General features: G+C 46.0%; 1 protein-coding gene across 2 annotated transcripts in view; it reads left to right on the forward strand.

Annotated features, from left to right (window-relative positions):
* The window catches only part of SUSD6 (sushi domain containing 6), a 106,276-nt gene extending 90,912 nt beyond the window's left edge, over positions 1-15,364 (forward strand). For both annotated transcript variants that reach the window (XM_012438174.2, XM_012438175.3), the window contains exons 3-6: positions 4,397-4,594; positions 5,610-5,748; positions 9,706-10,133; positions 11,208-15,364. In XM_012438174.2, the coding sequence (XP_012293597.2) occupies positions 4,397-4,594; positions 5,610-5,748; positions 9,706-10,133; positions 11,208-11,233 (791 nt within the window). In that variant the 3' untranslated portion in view covers positions 11,234-15,364. The remainder of the gene's footprint in view (positions 1-4,396; positions 4,595-5,609; positions 5,749-9,705; positions 10,134-11,207) is intronic.
* Positions 15,365-22,657: the final 7,293 nt, after the last annotated feature.

Raw genomic sequence — 22,657 nt, forward strand, 5'->3', positions numbered from 1 at the left:
ATGTGGCACTGCCAAATCAGTTGAGTTCATTATCTTCTCAGAGTTTAGTACAGAGCTTCCTTCTGTGAACCTGGAATTGTCAGAAAATGATCCTGGTGCACAGATCAAGACAGTTTCTTGCCTAGGACTGTAGCTTCTGGAAGCCACTGGGCAGCTTATTTGCCATGTGAGTTTTGCTTTTTCTTAGTATTCTTCCCAGGCATCACTGAGAGGGTCCTCTTCAACACCTGCTGTTGGCCAGGACTCTGCCCTTGGTTAAGAGGATCATATTTTTTCACGTGTTCTTTTTTTCTTTTTCTTTTTTTTAGACAGAGTCTCACTCTGTCGCCCAGGCTGGAGTGCAGTGGTGCAATCTCAGCTCACTGCAACCTCTGCCTCATGGGTTCAAGCAATTCTTGTGCCTCAGCCTCCTGACTAACTGGGTTTAGAAGTGTATGTTGTAACACCTGCTAGTTTTTGTATTTTTAGTAGAGATGGGGATTCCCCATGTTGACCAGGCTGATCTTGAACTCCTGACCTCAAGTGATCCACCCACCTTGGCCTCCCAAAGTGCTGGGATCACAGGACGAGCCCACTCTACAAGGTGTGAGCCACTCTACCAGGCCTTTTCGCACATTCTTAGTGTGTTAAAATGACTTGCCCTTTTTTTTAACCCTTTCTTTTTAGGCCTTTTTATTTCATCTTTGAATCTGGAGCAGCATCTTATGACATACTTCAGCTTATTTTCTGTGACCTTCATAGATACGCATAAAATAATTTTTGTGCTGAATTTATTTTCCCATGCTGAAGTGGGTTATTGTCCCACAGCCAAGGAAAATTAGGATGTGGGCACACCACAGTGAGGTTAAGAGTGGGAGTTTAATAGGCAAAAGAAAGAGAAGAGCTCTCTGCCCAGAGAGGAGTCTTGGAGAAAATGGTTGCCACTTCTGCAGTGAAATGAAGAAGGTTTTATAGATGAGCCTGAGGCAGTGTCTCATTTACATAGGGGACGAAAGATTGGTTGGACCAGGTGTGCCATAGTTTAAAAGAAGCTGGCCATCCCACCCGAATCTTTTATTGTGCAGATGGGTTCTCTACCTGGTGGGCATCATATTGCCTGGTCCTTACTGTACATGTGATGACAGAAAAAAGGAAAGATGGAGCCTCCACACTGAACATACCTGGCCACCAGGTAGCCCTTTTCTATTGGCACAGCTGCTGGCATTCACCTGTGCAAGCTTCCAGCTGGCTTATCTATGTCTGCAGCTCGATTTTTTCAGCTTGGTCTTTGTTAGAAAAGAAATGATCTTGAGGCTACTTTTCCTTAAAAGGGAAACGTTTAACCCCTTTCGTTAAACGTCTCTTGCCCTCACTATCTGCCTGAATAATTTCTTTCTAGCTCCTGTATCAATACTAGGATTGCTATAATGTTGACATAATCTAAGGGGTCTCTCCATCTTATATCAAATTATAAAGTTGCTTCTCTTATAATGCTACCCTTCTCAAGAGCCTTCAGTGGCTCCCCCTTTTCTTTGACTATAATTATAAATATCTCCTTTTGCAAGCAAGGTCCTCTACAAGATGGTTTCATCACTCTTCATGTTATTTTTTTGGACTTTTAAAAATTTATGCAACCCAACCAAACTGGGCTACTTGCTGTTTTCTGAGCTTAACCCAAATTTTCCCACTTCAGTGCATTTACTTCAAACTGCCACTTCCCTTCTTGATGAAGTGAAGCCTGGTCTGAAATGCTACTTCCTTGGAGATCCTTTCCTAGGCTCCCTCATTCCTGGTTTGAACATCCTCTGTTGTGGCACAAATCACATTATTTGACATGTGTTAGAATAAATCTGTGTATAGAGTATCTTTGGAAGAATGCAGTAGAAACTGGTGCAGTGCCTCTGGAGAGAGGAACCAAGTGACTAGGGGATTGGAGAAAGGCTTGCTTTTCACTGTACACCCCTTTTTAATTTTACACCATTTATATTTCCCATTCGTTTGTTTTGTTTGTTTTTGGTAAAAGTATTTTAAATAACAAAAACCTAATCCCTAAAACATTATAAGAAAACACTGGAGAGTATGTTTATAACCTCAGAGTAGAGAAAATGTCCTTAAACCAGAAGCTGTAAAGAAAATGATTTTTTGAATATCTGTATGCACTTAATGGTCATATCCCTGTTTGGCAACAAGGACCTGAGGTGCTTATATTTTTATCCTTTTACAGAGCATAGCACAGTGACCCCCTACTCAGAATCAATAAGTATTAGTTGAATTGAAATTAAATTGAATTGCAACTCACTTCTTTGCAGGCCTCACTTTTTTTTTTTTTTAAATGAGTGCTAGGTGACCTCCAGGGTCTCACTCAAAGATTCTGTGGAGATGTGGGTTTTATGGAGAGAGATACCCAGGAAAGCAGGAGTGACTTTAGAATGAGCAGCTCTTCCCCTGAGACTATCCTTCCCAGGACATTGGACTTGTGTGTGGGTCCTGCCTGCTTTCAGGAGCTGCCCTGGGGTGCTCAGCATTAATTACACTGAGGAAATGAATCAGTTAGACACAGTCCAAGGAGAGCCAGAGAGTAAGTCAGGGAGATCTGTGGCAGGCCTGCTGCCCTGAACAAAAGAGGGCAAGTACAAAGGCTAAAGCAGTTTATGGAGGTTTCTTTGGAAATCTGGCTGGCCAGCGCTCTGAACTACTTGGCCAAAGTTTAAAGAGCACCAGAAGGAGTGCAGGTGTCTGTCTTCCTCTTGCTCGAGACCCTGGTGGTGGAGAAGAATAGGGACAAGTTGGGTCCTTAGAGGGGACTGAGGGGGACTTATTGGGGCTTATCTCCCAGTTTCAGAGAAGCTGCCAGACTTCTCTAGATTCCTGTGGCATCTCCCCAGCTTTGTTTCATTAATAGCTTTTTAAAATGGCGTATTTTCTTTAGTGACATCACCTGAAAAAAGAAGGAAAAAAGGGTGCCTTTTTTCCCTATCTCAAGTGATAAGCAACTTGAGGGTAAGGAGCCATCGTCTCTTTTTCATTTGGTATCCACTCCCCAGCCTGGCTGTCAGTCACCTTGCTTAACAGCCATTTGTAGATTGGAAAGAAGTGGCATGGGTGAGAGAGGCTGTAAGGGCTGCCCATCTTGTAGATGAGAAAGTGCCTTATCTTAGACAGTCAGGCACTCCCAGTCACTGTAGGCCTGTTAGAGGAAATGAGAAAAAGAAAACGACCATTCTTATTCTCATACAGATGTCCTTGTGATATTCAGGATGGGGGCAGGGTATTCATCAGCAAAAATTGAATTTCCTTTGGAAAACTTTCGGTCTTTCCTACATTCATGAGTGCCTGGCCATTCTGCCCCAGCCCAACCTTCCAAACAGTGATTCTTTTGTGCCCCCACTTTTACTGTTTTGGCTGGTAATACCCAAGCAGTCCACTCCCTGGGGGCTTCAGTTCTGCAGTGTCTGTCCATAGTGGAATCAGAGGCTGTCCTTTTCCTCCTAAGGGCCACTCAGACCTTCCAGATCCTCTGACTTAACATTACTGCAACTTATCAGCTCCTACCACACCTAGGCACTGCCTGCCATCTCCGTAACTGACTAGTTTGAAGACGGCAAAGGGGAGGTAACCTTGACACCCACACCCTTTAAAGGCCATGCAGCTCATGAGGTAGAAACAGTGTCTGCTGGTGGAAAGAGCACAGAAGATTGGACTGTGATCCCAAGCCTGCTATTTACCCGGCTGTAAGCTTGGCTGAAAGTCACTTAACTTTTGTGGCCCTCAGTGTCTTCATCTTCAAAGGACAGTAACGATGACTGTCTCACAGAGTTTTCAGGACAAATAAGATAGGACAGTCTGTGTATCAGTGGAAAATGTGGGATTTATTATGGGATAGAGACAGGTGGTGCCACTGACTACTATAGTCAGAGAATGGAAGATGCACAGGGGTTTGGGAAGCCTCCCAGGGAATCTTATCAGAAATCCCTTTTCAGGCCAAGAGTACATGTTTTTATTACACTATGGAGTCTTTTCTGACATTGATAGTGGAAACAGGCTAACTTTTACCTCCTTTCACGCTGATTTATTATGTGTGTTACAGGCTTTATTAAATAATACAGGCTTTATTAAAACTGTATTATGTCTAGATCTCTATAGGTTCAAGACTTTAGAGTCTGTCGTTCAGTTATGGATGGAATTATCTTAAGGCATGGTGGGGAGGAAGGGGGAAACGTTGCAACCAGCCGGATTTCCACTGTTGCCAGCATACTTTCCCTCTGTCAGTGGCAATCTGAATTTCCAGGGTTTGGTTTACAGCTCCTCCAAGGAAAGGGCTCTTTGCTGCTCGTGTGTTTCCTGTGGTGGTCTTCAGAGCTGCATCACCTACTGGGTACCTCACCACTGTGCCCCTGCTCTCTCCCCGTCTTTGCAGTGTGCCCCCTACCACCGGAGCCAGAGAATGGTGGCTACATCTGCCACCCCCGGCCCTGCAGAGACTCCCTGACAGCGGGCAGTGTCATCGAATACCTGTGTGCTGAAGGCTACATGTTGAAGGGCGATTACAAATACCTGACGTGTAAGAATGGCGAGTGGAAACCAGCCATGGAGATTAGCTGCCGTCTCAACGAGGGTCAGTCTGGCAGATGAGAAAGGGATGCTGCTGGGGTTCTGCTTTCTGTTAACTCACAGGATGCAGTACATGCTTCCTCCAGAGCACCCTTTGCTGTGGTGCAGCCCAGCCCCACTTGATGTTCTGCAGCCTCCCTTCCTTGGGACTTCATGTCTTTGTGGAAGACACTTGAGGTTGCTGGTGCATGTCCTATTACATTTCACTGAAGCCAGTGAGGCATCTGCCCTGCTCTGTAAAGCTCCTTTGATGTTTAAGATCTCTTGTTTGGCCAAGTGTTGGTGACCCTTGACCATATTCTGCTATCATGGTGAGCATAATGCTAATACCTTCTCTAGTGTCTCTTCCATTTCATTTTTCCTTGAATGAAGCTACAGTCTAGCTGGACAAAAGGCCTCCCACCCTTCCTGCTTCTTCCTGTCTTGCGTGACAGGAAAATCCAGCTGCTTGCAGGAAAGTGTGTGTCATATGACCATCTTTGTGCTTCCCACTCAGGCTTCAAGACCAGAGCATGTTTAACCCATGACACCCCAGAAATGGGTGGGAACCAACCTGAGATTTATAACTAAAGCTGTGGATCTTAGGATAAGGTTTTATTACAGCCCAGCTTCTATAAATTAATCCTGCCACTTGAGGAGGACATAGGTAGAACTTAAGATGGTGGAATGATGTACCCAGTTAAATGGTCGATGTTCATAAACTTGCTTTTGAGGATGGTATCCAAGTGGTTTATGAAGGTAAAATCTCTAGGGTTAAGTGAGTTTATATATCAGATGGACCTCAAAGATTGGAAGTGAATGGAATTTTTTATTGAGGAAACAGGAAAGGGAAATGGTCCTTTTGCAGGAGGACTGTGTATACGTAGGTCATTCTAAGCTGTTATTCCTGAAATGACCCTGACCACAGGATGTCTATATTGCACCATTCAGGGGGCATTTGACAAGATCAGCTGTGGGGCCCATTAGCTGTTTTGTGTATTTGGGTACATAATCATTCTGATGATGGCTTGTTTTTGTAGACAAAGATACCCACACATCACTTGGGGTCCCCACGCTGTCTATAGTGGCTTCTACTGCCAGCTCCGTGGCGCTCATTCTCCTCCTTGTGGTGCTGTTTGTCCTTCTGCAGCCAAAGCTGAAGTCTTTCCATCATAGCAGGTAAGCCCAGTGGCAGTGCTGTTGTGAGACAGGCAGGTGTGCAAGCATTACTGTGGGGGCCAGTCTTTGGTGGAGGGTTGCTGGTGGCCTGCCAAACTCCGTAGGTCTGTGTGTGCTCAGGGAGTGGGGAGGGTCCTACCATGTGTTAAACCTTGGATGTGCCTAGCATTGTGCTTATTGCTTTGCGTACATGATCTTAATCCTCATAGGAACACTGCAGATGAGGAAATTGAGGCTCAGACAGGTTAAGTTATTCACTCAGGGTTATACCTCTAGGTAATAGCAGAGCTTAGAACTGAGCTGGGGCACAGTGGCTCATACCTGTAATCCTAGCACTTTGGGAGGCCGAGGTGGGCGAATCACCTGAGGTCAGGAGTTTGAGACCAGCCTCACCAACATGGTAAAACCTTGTTTCTACTAAAATTACAAAACAATTAGCTGGGCATGGTGGCAGGTGCTTGCAGTCCCAGCTACTCAGAGGCTGAGGCAGAAGAATCGCTTGAACCCAGGAGGCGGAGGTGGCAGTGAGCTGAGATTGCACCACTGTGCTCCAGCCTGGGAAACAGAGTGAGATTCCCATTAAAAAAAAAAAAAAAGTACTGAAATCTGTTCAATTCCAAAACCATATCATTTCCCCTACACTAGTGGTTCTCAAAGCGTGGTTCCAGCAGTATCGGCATCATGGAACTTATTAGGACTAAGCAAATGACCTCTGGGGGTGAGGCCCAATGATATTGTTTAACAGGCTGTCCAGGTAATTTGATGAACACTTAAGTTTGTGAGCCACTATCCTGTACTCCTGGTTCCCAGTCCTGACTGCAATATAGAGGCACCTGGGGTAACAAATATCAACACTTGGACCTCCATTCCTATTCTGATTTATTTGGTTTGGAATGGAACCCTGGCGTTTGCTTTTTATAAAAAGCTTCTGAATTTTTCTGTGCAGCTAGGATTGAGAACCACTACACCACACTGAGGAGAAAGAGAGGAAGTGGGTTTTCTTGCCCGCCTTTATCAATTTCCTTTTCCAGTATAGTGCTTTAGCTGCAAGTTGTCTAGGGACAGGGAGCATGAAGGGCGGAGCTGATGGTGCTGGCCCTGAGTGGATTCCTGATGATAGACTTTTTCTTCCAGGCCATTGTGGCTTCTGCAGTTGCTTTGTCCTTCCTGGCAGTTCCTCATTCCCTCTAGAGGTGTAACATTTTTTACATATCTTCACTGTCCTTCATCAGTCACTGTTGTAACTCACAAACGTAAAGGGCCAAAGTAAACTGCATTCAGTAAAATGTTCCAAGTTTGGATTTACAGACAAGGACTAGGCTAGATTTAATTTCTGTACACAACTATGTGTGATTTTCTTTCTTTTATTTTGTTTTTGGGAAGAGGCTAGCAGTTATTTTTAAAGGCTATTAATAGGATGAAGAGGATTTGAAAGGGATTGTTTACTTGAAATAATAAGTTATTTTCATCTAAAGTCAAACTGATTAGTTATGCATCTCATCTAAATTAAGGAGTTTTCCTCCCTATAGTTAACTTGTAAGTTTGTTAAAAGTAAATGGCTAGTTTTGCTTGATTTGAGTAGAGGGGAGATTTGGTTTTCATTGTAGACCCCATTTAAATTTTGTACTATGTACATATATTACTTTTTAAGCCAAAAAGCATTTTGAATAATAAAAGTCAAGCACATACTAGTGTACACACTGCTTTCTATTTTTTCTTTTTCTGAGACAGGGTCTCACTCATGTTACCCAGGCTGGAGTGCAGCGGCATGATTACAGCCCACTGCAGCCTCGACTTCTCTGGGCTCAGGTGATCTTCCCACCTCAGCCTCTCTAGTAGCTGCGACCACAGGCATGTGCCACCATGCTCAGCTATTTTTTTGTGTTTTTTGTAGATAAGGGTTTTGCCATGTTGCCCAGGCTAGTCTTGAACTCCTGGTCTCAAGCAATCCTGCCTACCTCAGCCTCCCGCAGTGCTCCCATCAAACTTTCCCTTCCTTCCAAAAACCTCTACAGCTTCTCTCCTCACAGAGTATACATTATTTGAATCAGGTAGCACAGATTTTACTTCCAAACACAGGTGAGGAAATTGAGAACTACTTACAACAATCTAGCAACAATAATATGGTCCAGCAGCAGACCATTTACATTTCCTGATGTGATGAGGTGAAAGGACACAGCATCACCTAGGTAGTGTTCTTGGCAAAAAAAAAAAAGGCCTGAATCCAATCCTGAGGAAACTATTAGAGAAGTCCAGATTATGGGACATTCTTTGAGACAGCTGGCTTGGACTCTTGAAAAAACAACAACAAAAAAGCCAATGTCATGAAAGAAAAACTATAGTGGACTGTTTAACAGATTAAATGAGATAAAAGGGACAGGACGGTTAAATGCAATGTGTGATACTTAATTGGGTCTTGGATGAAAACAAGACTGCAATTGAAGTGGATATATTTTTGGATAGTTAGGAAAATTTGTGTTATTGTATTATACCAATATTAAATTTCTGGGATCTGATAATGTAGTTCAGGGAAAAAAAAGGCATGTTTATGTGTATAAAAAAGTGATCCCCAAAAAAGGAATACACATGAATATGTCTCACATGTATGATGTTGAGTAAAAGAAGCCAGAGACAGCTATGTACTCTCACAAATTTACTGTGTATCCCATTCAGGTAAAAATTAAAAATATGCACAACTGTCTGGACATAGTGGCTCACGCCTGTAATCCTTTGGAGGGGGGAGAGGGAGGATTGCCTGAGCCCAGGAGTTCAAGACCAGCCTGGGCAACATGGTGAAACTCCATCTCTACAAAAAAATTGGCCAGTTGTGGTGGTACATGCCTTAGTCCCAGGTACTTGGGAGGCTGAGGTGGGAGGATCACCTGATCCCAGGATGTTGAGGCTGCAGTGGGTCGTGGTCACACCGCTGCACTCCAGCCTGGGCAACAGAATAAGACCCTGTTTCAAAAGAAAAACAATATTTTATTTAAAAAAAAAAAATACATATATGTGTATATAAAACAGTGTTTTTCAAAGAAAAAAAAATATATATATATGCAAAACTAAACCATAGTGTTGAAGGATTCATGTTTAGGTAGTAGAGCTGTTAAAATAAAAAGCAAAGAAATGATTTCCATGAAAGTCTGGATAGTGGTTACTTTTTGTGGCGAGGCAATGGGAATGATTTTGGGACAGGTGCAAAGGGTCTAGGGTCTGGGCAGTGTTCTTTTTCTCGGCCTATGTAGGGGTTTTATACCAGTGTTACTTTTGGAGTAAATCAGCTAGATGTACATAGATTTTTCTTGTGTTCTTTTCTGTATTTGTGTTCTAATTTTTTTAAAAGTTGACAAAGTTAAAAAAAAAAAAAAATCAAGCAGTATGGCTGAGTCAGAACAAAATTCTTGTGATTTCTAGTCCAGTATCCCACTTTTAAGACCACAGTTCTTCCCTGTTTTTTTAACAGCTTTATTGAAACATATTCCACATACCGTACAATTTACCTATTTAATGTGTACAGTGAAGTGGTTTTCAGTTTATTCACAGATACATGTCACTATCATTCTCTCACTTTCTTATCTTAGCTGTGCTGAATGAATGCTTTTATTTCTAGGTCTTTAGGCTCCTAGTTTTTCCACAGGACCAGAGGGTCAGGTGCCTGTCTACCCCATTTTTGGAGGGTGATGGAACTGGATTCAAATCCTAGCTCCATCCTGTACCAGCTTTGTGATTGTGGGCAAGTTAATTAACTTCTCTGAGCCTCATTTGCATTCTTGGTGAATCCCTACCTGAAAGGACTTAGGTGAGAATCCAGTGTGATAAAGTGTTTAAAATTTTTAGTGCTTTGACTGGCACATAGTAAGTGCTCAAAAATGGTGGCTGCTGCTATTATTATTATCATACTTGTTAATTTATGCGTTTATTCTAGTTCACCCTTTGTCTTTTCCTCCTTCACTCTAGGCGTGACCAGGGGGTATCTGGGGACCAGGTCTCCATCATGGTGGATGGAGTCCAGGTTGCACTACCATCATATGAGGAGGCGGTTTATGGCAGTTCTGGTCACTGTGTGCCACCCGCTGACCCCAGAGTACAAATTGTGCTGTCAGAAGGGTCTGGGCCCAGTGGGAGGAATGTGCCAAGGGAGCAACAGCCACAGGACCAGGGGGCCTGCTCTTCTGCAGGTGGAGAGGATGAGGCCCCAGGACAGTCTGGACTATGTGAAGCCTGGGGCTCTCGGGGCTCGGAGACTGTGATGGTGCATCAGGCAACCACCTCTTCCTGGGTGGCTGGCTCAGGGAACCGCCAACTGGTGCACAAAGAAGCCGCAGATTCAGAGAACAGTGACATACAAAGCCTTTTATCCCTCACGTCGGAGGAGTACACAGATGGTAAGTGGTCTGAGCTGAACATGAATTTTTAGCTGCTTAGGGTCCTTGCTGGGAGTGAGGAAGGACTGTGAGCCTCTCTAATAATTAGTATATTTTTAGCAAAAAAAGATAGTACCTGGGGTATTTGCCTACAAAATAGAATTTCACCCTCAGAGTACTGAGTAGGGCTTTGGGCTTTCTGTAATGAGACTTTTCACTGTTACCTATGAATTCTGATAGTTTGGAGACTCTGAGGCCATTCATGGTCACAGAAGCAAAGAAGTTGGAAATTATTGAAGGCACATCAAGTTTATGGAGCTTCCTGGTTATCAACAATAGTTGACCCGAGTTTGAATGTGGAAGCCAGTAACTCCACAGACACATATTGTGAGATATGTTTAAGTGTCTGTCATGGCCCTTATCCTCCCAAGGAGCCAAGGTGGGGTCCTCCTCTTCCATGCTACCTAGCTTCGTTTTGTGTATTGAACAAGCATTTTGAGAGCCCATCTTTAGGTTTCAGGGGTGATACAGAGAAATGTGAAATATGCTGTCTTCCTCCATGGACTATCAGCCTTTTGGGAAGATGGTGGAGCCTATACTCAAGAAGTAATAGAACCAGGAATTGTAGCGTCTTTGTCAAAATGAGGGGTTCAGAAAACAAGACACATTAAGTCAGTGAGTTCCTTGCAGGCCATGCCTGAGCTGTTTGGGACTGATAATACCCTAGGAAGTTGAGAGCTTGAGGCTCGTTAGCATGTGAAGAAGCTGAAACCAAAAACAGAGGAAGTGATTTATCCAAAGTCACATAACTGGCAGATGGCTTTAGGACAGGGCTTTGTAGCCTCATAGGGTGGGATTAGGAGAGAAAGGGAAGTGACGAGACCAACAGAGCTAAGGCAGAGGACAGCGACTGAACATTGCAAGTTTTTCACATAGGCAGTGGGAAAGATAAGCTAGAAACTCCTAAAGAGTGAGACATTTACTTTCTTTAAATAGCGGCTAGGTGGGATAGCCCCTAATTTGCAGGGGGATTGAGAGTACTGTAAGAGATCCACACGAGGTAACCACTGTGCTTTCCTTCTGGTCTTCCCGCAGATATTCCACTGTTGAAAGAAGCATGAGGGCAGCGGCCAGCCTTTCCTCTCTGTGAGGTTCTCTCAGCCCTTCCTCCCTCTCCCTGTGGGATTCAGCACCCTGTACTCTCCAGCCACCTTACCTGGATACCTGAGCTGCCACCTGTGTATCTGTGTATCTCTGAGGGCCCTGTAGGCCCACCTTGCTGGAAACTCAAGGAAGATTCTTGCCATCTGCCTGTTGGACAGCTGGAGGAGCTGGCTCTTTGCCTGGCCCAGCCTTCCCATCTGTCGAGACATATTTGAATGTGCTGGATTGAACCCTCCCTTTTCCTAAACCTCTGGGTCCCCTCCAGCCAGCTCTTTGGCAGCAGCCCCCATCAGCTCCTGTGGGCCTGAGTGCTGCTGTGTTTACTTGTGCCTTTCCCCCACCCTGTCCAGTTTCCCTGTCATGCAGGCTTGTTGCTATCCACAAGCCTTAGTGGCTGCACTGCTGTCCCCTGCCACACAGGGGGCTGGGCCTGAGTCTGGCCTATTTCCTTTGAGGGCTGCCCCTGCTGACCTTTGCAGGAGCAGATCCAAGTGCGAGAGCTCTTGAGTCAGGAGTGGCAGAAGTGGCTCTAATTGGGGTGAGAGTGTGGTTCCTGGGCTTGCCCTTGATTGACACTGGTGGCACATTTCCTTGGCCAAGGATAGATTTGGAAAATCATGCCCAAGCTGGCCCAGGACCCAGCCATCTGACCCAGAGGCACAGGCTCCTGGTCCTGTTGAGTTGACAGTTTCCAAGAAGCATCCAAAAGATCCCAAGGGAGGGAAGGAAAGTGGCTGATAATGATTGTCTTCCTAATATGCAAGTTCTCACTTCCTGCTTCCAGCATCGGCCTTCCTGGCCTTGTCTGTTTTCTGGTTCCCTGGATTATAAGGGGAAGTTGCATGCTGCCTCCTGGGTTTTATCCCAGATAGCTCTGGCTTTCTTGCTGCGCACAGGGGCCTGGGGCAGGAGAGTTGTTAAGATGCCATGGAGTGCCCATCTGGTCACTGGCAGTCTGGGCAGGTTGCTCCTTTCTGGGTTTGTGGTGATGGAGGGGAGGCCGAGAGGCACAGACTGAGTCCCCGGGTGGCTGCAGGCAGCTTCAGCCCGGTCCTGAGGATCCGCCTCTCCCTGGTCACGTGCCTTAGTAACTGCCCAGAAAGTGGCCTGCTGCTTGCTGTGCTGCTGCTTTTCCTACTTCTGCCCTTCCCTGCCACTCCTTGCATGTCACAGCTGACAAGCAATTCCTTGTCTTCCCTGGCCCCCTGGGGGAAGGGCTGAGAAACAGTCCATGTGCACCCCGTCCTTACTGGCCTGAGGTGGGCAGAGGGTGTGGAGCAGTCTAGAGTACAGGGCCCTGGGGATGGAGCCTGCTGATGAGGGACGCTCTCCCGTAGGCATGTGTTGAATGCTAACTAGGCTGGGGTGGACAAGCTCTGCCAGCTGCTGTCATCTTCAGAAGACAGACGCAGCAGTAAGGAATGTTTGTTTTCGCTTTTTAAAAATGTTTGGAAGCACTGTGGCTGGGAAACTTTGAAGCAGACCCTGTCCTGCATGTCTGCCCCTCCCCTAAGCCTCTCTGCTTGTGGGTAGTAAAAATAAAAAGCCCAGTATGTTTTCAGTACCTTACCTAATAGGGTTGGCTCCAGGCATGGGTGGCCTGGAAGATGAGGGGAGTCATCTTCCCCCAGCCTGTTACCCTCTTGCCTCCTGCCTCTGCGCTTACACACGCACTTTACCACCCGGTCATTCCCTGGCCTCTTGCTGCCACTTGTAGTCTTCCTTCCTTCCTCTCAGGGTAAGGGCAATGCCTGCTGTGCCTGTTGGCCACTCCCACACTTCCCCCTTCCCCAGGAGCCCTCATCTGCTCTGCTGAGTCCAGGAAAGCATAGTTAGGTAGGGAGCTGGAAGGAGAAGATGCTAGAACTAGAAGGCAGATGAGACTAGCATGGGCCCACCTGGAGGGGTGTCCCTAATGGCCCCAGTTGCCTTACCACACCCACAGTGGTGCCCTTGTCTTCCTCCAAAAAAAGAAAGCAGGGACAAATAGGGGAGGGGTGATAATCCAAAGTCTCACTGCTGAGACTTCAGCTTTTATTTTCCACTGTTTCAAAACCTGAATTCTCTTCTAGAATGGTTTTTAAAATGGAAGATCTTACCTTTTTCTATCTTATTACTCTGGGGTTTTTTTCCCCCCTAACAGATTGCACTGTTTGTTTGGGGTTTATTCCTCTGCATAGATGACCAGCTTGATCCCTGGTAAAATGAAAAGCCTTCCTTCTCCTGAAGCCTCTTTCTGCCTTGCCCTCCACTAACAACACTGAGGAGAGCAAGCCCAGGCTTGCCCACCTGGTAGGAAAGGAAGAAATCAGAACAATGGGAGCCTTGGCTCCCCTCTCGTCCCCTCCCCTCCCTCTTGTCACTGGCTTTGATGAGGCCCGCTTCCCAGAGGCTCCTGGGCCTGTGAGTGCAGGAGCTCATTCTCCCCTCGATGCTGAAGTCTATGACAGCTTCTACCCCCAGTTATTTCTCTTTCCTCCAAAACAGTTTCTTAACCATCAGCCATGTGCTGCTGTTTCTAGGGCTTCTGGGCTTTGTCCCTACTGAGGGATTAGGGACTCCACAGCTGCCTTGAGTTGAGGCCTGGCTGAGAGACAAGGGCAGCAGCAGGTGGCAGGCTGTTAGAAGAGAGGGTGCCTGAGGAGCCCAGAGCAGGTGGGAAGAAACCAGCCACCGCCCTGCTTTCCTGGGCTCACCTCTAGGGCATTCTAGCAGGAGGCTGATGCAGAAGAATGGCCAGCACCAAAGGACATTTAAAAGAGTTTTTGGGTTTTGTTTGTTTGTTTTTGCACACTTGAGCTGACTCAATGCAGGTTTAATATCCTAGTGACTTGTAGTCACATTCTAATGACTTTCAAGGGCCAGAATGTGGTGAAAAATCACTTAAAATATCCGTCCCTTCTATGCCTTAGTTTAGCAAGTAGGCTCTATCTTTTGCCATTTCTGTATTTTATGTGCTGTGTTCCCGTTTCACTGGATGTGAACTGTGAAATGGACTGAGTCCTGGCCACTTTACAAGTTTGTTTGATTTTATAAGGCATTTCAATGTACATTGTATAAATAGAAGCACTCCATTTGCAAACAGATCTTAAGCTAATATTTTCTTTCCCATTCATCTTGCCCTCCTCCTCCTACCCCCAGCTTTAAAGTCCAGTGGAGAAGCCAAATGGCAATTCAGACAAAGGTATATTCTTCCTGCTTCATGGGTGGTGGCATGGGAATAGATATCCCTTAGCCCTTTCCCTCTCAGTTTCAGCTGAGCTCTCAAACCCCTTGCTTCCCACATAACAATGTTGCCTCCATTTCCAAGGAACATCCTTGCATAGAGAATGAAATATGCTGCAAACATTTCTGCATCCTTGCTCCTCACCCCCAAAGAAAAAAAAGGCCTAGCAGGGAAGCAGCATGCAAGCTTCACAGCTTAATGCAGATGTGCTTGCCTAAGGACAGTGAGTGAGGCTGGGAGCTTCTCTTGTGGGGCCTGCTGGGTCTCTTGGCTCTCAGAATAGGGATAGTCATTGCTGATGCCCCAAGGAGGGACTTGGAGAATATTTTGCTTGGCCTGTTTGGTCTGAATGGTGTAGTTGCTGGTTCCCAAGAGAGGAAAAGGTGGCAGGCCCCACTTTGCTGGAAAGTGACTCTTAATTTCCAGTTGAAACCCTAGTAGAATTGTGAATGAAAACCCCAAGGTTGAGCCCCTCTGCCAAGCAGCAGAGCTAGCAGAAGGGGATACAGGGGCAAAGCACTCAATTGCCAAGGAAGGAGAGATGTACATGGGCTATGTGGCAGTCCCCACGCCCTGCCCTGGCTTCTTCAGGTTATCGCACCACTATGGAATCCTTTGCAGAATGGTACTCATGTAATGGTTTAAAACAACACATTCATAATCAACTCTGTGCAGGATGTCACTCAATCAGTTGGGTTTGCTTTATTTTATTTTATATATATATTTTTTGGTATCCTGTACATTGCAGTGGGTGTGAAGATAGTATTTTAATATTTGTACAAAGTTTAATTTAATTTTAATTGTTCTATGTATATAACTGCATTTCTAAATAATTTAAAAAAAAAAGTTCTTATGAAGGCAATTGTGGGAGATGTGATCCTTCCTGAAAGTTTTTGCAGAAACCTTAGATTGAAGAGAGCATGTCTGTGCAGGAGGTCATGAAGAAGGGGTGAGGCACTAGCTCTGCAGGGTGGGGTGCCTGGCAAGAGGTGGAGGAGCTGGGATGGGGAGGTGGGCTATGGGACAAGGAAGAAAGACCACAAACAGGTGGAAGCATATTGCCTCCTTTCTTGTTAAAGTGCTCTCAGTGTGCCAACTACTGTGCTCAAACTAAGATGCAGCAGTGAACGAGACATTGTGGTTTGGGCCTGCGTGGAATGTCAGAGGGGCACGGCAGGCAGTGACTAAAGGTGCAGTGATTGTTATGATCGGGGGCATATAAGGTGTGATGGGGGTTGTCAAAAAATGCCTCTCGGATGAAAAGAAACTTAAGCTGAGAGGAGAAAGGCCAGTACAGTGAGTAAGGGGCAGAACACTACCTGTGTGTAGGAGCACAGGCAGCAGAAAACACATCCCGTTTAAGCAGCCAAAAGCGTGCAGTGCTGCTGCCCCAGGAGGGCTGAGGGAAGAGTGGCTCCAAATGAGGCAGGGGAGTTAGTCAGGGACCAGACTGAGGAGGCTTCCACCAGCCAAGTTAGGAAGTTTGCATTTCATCCTAAGGGCAATAGGAACCTTAACAACTTTAAGTAACAGGGTGACTTAGTAATATCTGCTTTTTTTCCTTTGGAAGCTCTTTATCTGCTTAAGAAGAACGGATTTAGAAGGATGAAATACACTGTATACAGCAACCATGTAAAAAGTCATTGGCCTTGCCTAAGAGAGAGAGGATGGTTTCCACTAGGGTGATCACGGCAGTAGCAATGGAGAGAAGTTGGTGGATTCAGGAGATATTTATTAAGAAAGTAGAGTCATGATTTGGTGGCTGACTGGATGTGAGTGAGAAAAGGGTGTTAAGATTACCCAGTCTCTGATTTGAGCAGCTGGATGAATAGCAGCACCATTCTCAGACAGGGAAATGGAAGCATCAGTTCGGAGAGGGGAATGATGGGCTCAGTTTGGGACATGCTGAGTTGGAGGTGTGTGACATCCCAAATGGAGATGTCCACCAGGCCGTTGGGTATCACATCTAGAGCCCAGAAGACAGAACTAGACCAGTCTTTCAGGAGGTCTGCACAGATATCACTGGTTGTTAGTTGAGAAGGTGATGGGAAGAAGCCTGCCATTAATCGAGCACTTTAACAACTTTTAAAAGTAATGTAACAATAGCCGATACTTACTAAGCACTTACTGTGTGCCAGGCATAGCTCTGAATACATCGTGGGCATAAACTCATGGAATCCACACAGCGATGCTACCAGGTGGGTGCATATGCCACATAGGGTTAAATGAAGGCATAAAGACCAAAGGAACTTGTCCAAGGTGCAGCCAGGATTCACTTCAAACAGGTAGTTCCACTGGGGTGAGCCCCTGCCCCATCAGACATGGCCTGTGTCTCTCCAGGCCCTCTTCACTAGGCCCTTACATATGTTGCCACCTGCCCTCTGCCTTTCAGAGTCTGCTCTGACCAGTGACCTTCAGAGAAGTTCTAATTTCAAGGCAGGGAAATGGCACACTTTTCACTTTGGAATGGGACATACCCATCATGGTGGGCGAGGAGGAGGAATTTAAGCTATGCAGAGCATAAGAAAGTTCACAACACAGTAGGGTTGTTCCATAAGAAAAAAATAGAGCCGGGTGCAGTGGCTCACACCTCTAATCCCCAACACTTTAGGAGGCTTAAGGAGGGAGGATCGCCTGAGCCCAGGAGTTTGAGACTAGCCTAGGCGACATAGACCCCACCTCTACCAAGAAAAAAAAAAAAAATAGCTGGACATGGTGGTGTGCATCTTTAGCCCCAGCTAGTTGGGAGGCTGAGGTGGGAGAATCACTGGAGCCCAGAAGGTTGAGGTTGCAGTGACTGTGATCACGCCACTGCACTCTAGCCTGGGTGACAAAGTGAGATGCTGTTTCAAAAGAAAAAATAGAAGGAGGCCAGGCGCAGTGGCTCACACCGTAATCCCAGCACTTTGGGAGGCTGAGGCAGGTGGATCACCTGAGGTCAGGAGTTCGAGACCAGTCTGGTCAACATGGTGAAACCCTCTCTCTACTAAAAGTACCAAACAGTTAGCTGAGTGTGGTTGCGGGTGCCTGTAATCTCAGCTACTCAGGAGGCTGAGGCAGGAGAAACACGAGCCTGGGAGGCGGAGGTTGCCGTGAGCTGAGATTGCACCATTGCACTCCAGTCTGGGTGACAGAGCAAGACTCTGTCTCAAAAAAAAAAACAAAAAATAGAAGGAAAGACTGCTTATTTCAGTGATGGATGTCTTCTCTGCCACTGGAAAACAGGTGGACACATGCCCCATCAGGTAGGAATGCTAGGCCCTAATAGAGGCAGGAGAGAGACTGGGGAAGGGAGACATGTTGACATGGGGTCAACCAAGGGTTGTGGTTTTTTCCTTGATGACAGGCAAGGAGGGACAAAGCTAACAAAGCCCATGAAACTTGCAGAGCTGCTGGGGAAAAGGACTGTTTTTGAAATAGTTGCCTCTGGTGTGAACCATGGGAGGACAGAGAGAAGAAATTTCCTGCTGTGCTGGAAAACACAACCTCCCCCTTTGGAAGGCTCAGATCCCTACACAACAGGAGTGGCAACAATCTCAAATTGGTCCTCCTCAGACCACTTAAAAATATCTTGGCCTGGGCCGGGCGCGGTGGCTCACGCCTGTAATCCCAGCACTTTGGGAGGCCGAGGCGGGTGGATCACGAGGTCAAGAGATCCAGACCATCCTGGTCAACATGGTGAAACCCCGTCTCTACTAAAAATACAAAAAATTAGCTGGGCACGGTGGCGCGTGCCTGTAATCCCAGCTACTCAGGAGGCTGAGGCAGGAGAATTGCCTGAACCCAGGAGGCGGAGGTTGTGGTGAGCCGAGATCACGCCATTGCACTCCAGCCTGGGTATCAAGAGCGAAACTCCATCTCAAAAAAAAAAAAAAAAAAAATCTTGGCCTGGTGCAGTAGCTTATTCCAGCAGTCCCAGCACTTTGGGAGGCAGAGGAGGGAGGAATGCTTGAGCCCGGAAGTTCAAGACCAGCCTGGACAACATAGCAAGACCCCATCTCTACAAAAATTTTAAAATTAGCCAAGTGTGGTGGCAGGTGCCTATAGTTCCCAACTACTCAGGAGGCCAAGGTGGCAGGTTTGCTTGAGCTGGGGAGGTTGAGGCTGCAGTGAGCTATGATCATGCCCCTGCACTCCAGCCTGAGTGACAGAGTGAGACCCTGCCTCAATCAGTCAATCAGTGAATACACAAAAGTAATATCTATTCATTTCGGATAATCTAGAAAGAAAATTAAAGTCACTCATAATACCACCTCCTACCGATAATGTAATACTTTCAGTATTGTAATGTAATGCTTTCAGTATTTCTTGTATGTCTGTATACATTTTCCTCATAAAAGATCACTTTTTAATAGTATTTTGTGTTTTTAAAACTTTATACAATCTACTGAAATCAAATATTCATCTACATTTTTTTTTTATCACCCTCGTGATCAAAAAAAGAGGAGTTTATCTCAAAGTGAAAAGTGTGCCATTTCCCTGCCTTGAAATTAGAACTTCTCTGAAGGTCACTGGTCAGAGCAGAGTCTGAAAGGCAGAGGGCCTAGTGAAGAGGGCCTGGAGAGACTCATGCGTGTCTGACGGAGCAAGAATGGCATGGGGCAGGGGCTCACCCCAGCGGAACTACCTGTTTGAAGTGAACCCTGGCTGCACCTTGGACAAGTTCCTTTGGTCTTTATGCCTTCATTTCACCCTATGTGGCATACTTGATCACCCTGGCTGCAATGGAGTGGTATGATCATGGCTCACCGCGTTTTCAAACTCCTGGGCTCAAGGAATCCACCCGCTTCAGCCTCCTGAATAGCTGGGACTACAGGCATGTGCCACCACGCCTGGCCAATTTTTAAATTTTTTCTAGAGACGGAGTCTCGCTATGTTGCCCAAGTTGGTCTGGAACCCCTGGCCTCCAGCAATCCTCCTGCCTTGGCCTCCCAAAGTACTGGGATTACAGGTGTGAGCCAGTGTGCCCAGCTCATTTACATCATTTTAAGTGGCTGCATAGTTGTTGTTGTTGTTGTTTTTATCATATTGGTAATTTGGACCTACTTTTTATTAACAACTCTTTAATTTTAAGACCAACAGTTTGATAGCATTCTTATTTCATTAGGATAAATTACTGGAAATGAAACTGCTGGGTCAAAGAAGTACACTGTTTTGTTTGTTTTTTTTTTGAGACAGAGTCTTGCCCTGTTGCCCAGGCTGGAGTGCAGTGGTGCAATCTTGGCTCACTGCAAATTCCGCCCCCGCCGGGTTCAAGTGATTCTCCTGCCTCAGCCTCCTGAGTAGCTGGGATTACAGGCATGAGCCACCATGCCTGGCCAGAAGAACACATTTTTTAATGGCTTTTGATATGTCTCAAATTGCCCACCAAGACACTTACTGCAAATTATACTCTGATTAGCAGGGTGCTCATTTCTCCACAACCTCACCAGCACTGGGAATTATTTGTTTTTAAATATGCCTATTGAAAGAAAATAGTGTTACTTTAATTTTTGTTTTGATGTTCCTGAAGTTGCGTTTTTTAAGTACACTCGCTCTTTGTAACAAAGTCATCTTGAAAATTGTGAAGAAGTCCAAGTTTGAGATGAAAAGCCAAAACTACTCCAAATTCAGAATACACATACATACATATATGTACACACACACATATGTGTGTGTTTGTATATATAATAAAACCTGCAAGCTGCTGAGAATAAGGAAGCTGTTACCCCTGCAGCTTGAGACAGAATTACTCATTACTAACAAAGTTTTCCCTAGGTTTTCCTTTCTACTTGATGAAGGAAAAACTTTTTTTTTTTTTTGTACTGGGATGTTTTAGAAAGTATTTGATACTGTCTTGAGAAATTTTCTTGGGAAAATTAGCTGAGGTTGATTTGGATTTAAAAACCAAGAAGTTGGCCGGGCATGGTGGCTCACACCTGTCATCCCAGCACTTTGGGAGGCCGAAGCGGTTGGATCACTTGAGGCAAGGAGTTTGAGACCAGCCTGGCTAACATAGCAAAAGTCCATCTCTACTAAAAATACAAAAATTAGCTCGGCACGGTGATGCATGCTTCTAATGCCACCTACTTGGGAGGCTGAGGCAGGAGAATCGCTTGAACCCAGAAGACAGAGGTTGCAGCCAGCTGAGATTGCACTGTTGCACTCCAGCCTGGGCGACAGAGCGAGACTCTGTCTGAAATACATAAATAATACATAAATAAATAAAAAATTCTCGGCCACCAAATCTTCAGTATGGTGGGGTGGGGGTGCTTGGGCAAGGGAGAGACAACAGCAAAGGGAGGTTCAAACTGGACAGAAAGCCACTACAGCTTCAGCGTGGCAAGGATGCCATTTGAAATGAGCCCACAGAAGCAAGGCTTTGGATTATATTCCTGGAAAGGGCAGATGTCTTGGAGCAGACGGGAAGAGAGAAGGAACTGTGGTGATGGCTCCCAAAACACCAAGGGTTTCAGGAAGAAGGTAATGAGGCCCCGGTTAAAACAAGGGAAGCATTCTATTTATCCGGGGAAACTATGGCAACAGTAGGCATTGCAGGCAATTCAGCGGGCAGGAGCAATGAGGAAGGCAGGAACACAGGGAGAAGTGGTGGGAATGCATTCAGGGAAGCCAAAAGCAAAAGACAGCTGGCAGCGTGCCGGGATTCATGTTGATGCGAGCCAGCATCCACTGAGTGCTTCCGTATGTACCAGGCGCCCTTCTAGGCTCTTGGCCTGCAGTAACTCCAGATCTGGCAGCTGTGCTGGCGGGGCAGGCATTCTAATTAACCCTGACTTTGCAGGTAAAGAAACAGGCTTAAAGTAGTGAAGCTTTATTATAAAGTCACACAGCTCTGAAGTGATAGAAATTGGGACTCAAACATGATTGTCTCACAGCCCAGTCTCTTAATATATGCCTCAAAGAACACTGCCCACAGCATTCAGACTTCTTTATGTTGCAAGAACAGAAAACCCCACTGGCTTAAACCACAATGCACAGCTGATTCAACACCCAGCACCCTACTTCCAGGCTAATTCTACCAAGACCTGGCTCGAATGACATCGTTTTCTTTCTCAGAAACTCTTCATGAGTCTTGCTTTCTTGTTTAGAGCAGGAAAGAAAATAAACCACACACCCTCAGTAGTCATTTGTTTCAAATGCCCAGTTTTACAGATGAGGGCACTGATGTGCATGGCTGTACTCTGATTTGATCAAGACCACATGGCTAGTTGGTGGCAGAGCTGGGCTGAAATTCTAAGCCCCTAGTCCAGGTCCAGTATGTGTCCCTGTCCCACCATCTTCAGCAAGTCCACTCTCTGCTGCTTGGCTTCCGAGCCCGGCCCCATCCTGTTTTCCAACACAACTTCCTTCTGCCTCCTGAGCGCCCACAATTCTGCGCCAGAGTATGTCAGAGTCACCACCAATGCTTCACTGTGGCTCCCTGGGCGCTGAATGCTGCTCCCGGGAAGGTTGGAAGGAAGAGCGACACCTGAGGACAAACTCCTTTATCAGTCTGTTCTCATGCTGCTATGAAGAAGTACCCGAGACTTGGCAATTTATAAAGAGAAGAGGTTTAATTAACTCACAGTTCTGCATGGCTGGGAAGCCTCAGGAAACTTACAATTATGGGGGAAGGCACCTCTTCATAGGGTGGCAGAAGAGAGAATGAGTGCCAAGTGAAGGAGGAAGCCCCTTATAAAACCATCATATTGGCCGGGCGCGGTGGCTCATGCCTGTTATCCCAGCCTTTTGGGAGGCCAAGGTGGTGGATTACCTGAGGTCAAGAGTTTGAGACCAGCCTGGCCAATATGGTGAAACCCTGTCTCTACTAAAAATACAAAAATTAGCTGGGCATGGTGGCTCATGCCTGTAATCCCAACTACTCAGGATCCTGAGGCATGAGCATCGCTTGAACCCAGAAGGCAGAGGTTGCAGTGACCTGAAATTGTGCCATTGCACTCCAGCCTGAGCAATAGAGCAAGATGCAGTCTCAAACAAAAAACCCCCAAAACAAAAACCGTTACATCTTGTGAGAACTCACTACTATGAGAACAGCATGGGGGAAACTGCCCCCATGATTCAATTACTCCACCTGGTCCCACCTTTGATACTTGGGGATTATTACGATTCAAGGTGAGATTTGGGTGGGGACACAGAGCGAAACCCTGTCACCTCT

The sequence above is a fragment of the Aotus nancymaae genome, unplaced genomic scaffold, assembly GCF_030222135.1.
Source record: "Aotus nancymaae isolate 86718 unplaced genomic scaffold, 86718_ANA_hifiasm-v0.15.2.pri h1tg000011l, whole genome shotgun sequence".
NCBI classification, from domain to species: Eukaryota; Metazoa; Chordata; class Mammalia; order Primates; family Aotidae; genus Aotus; species Aotus nancymaae.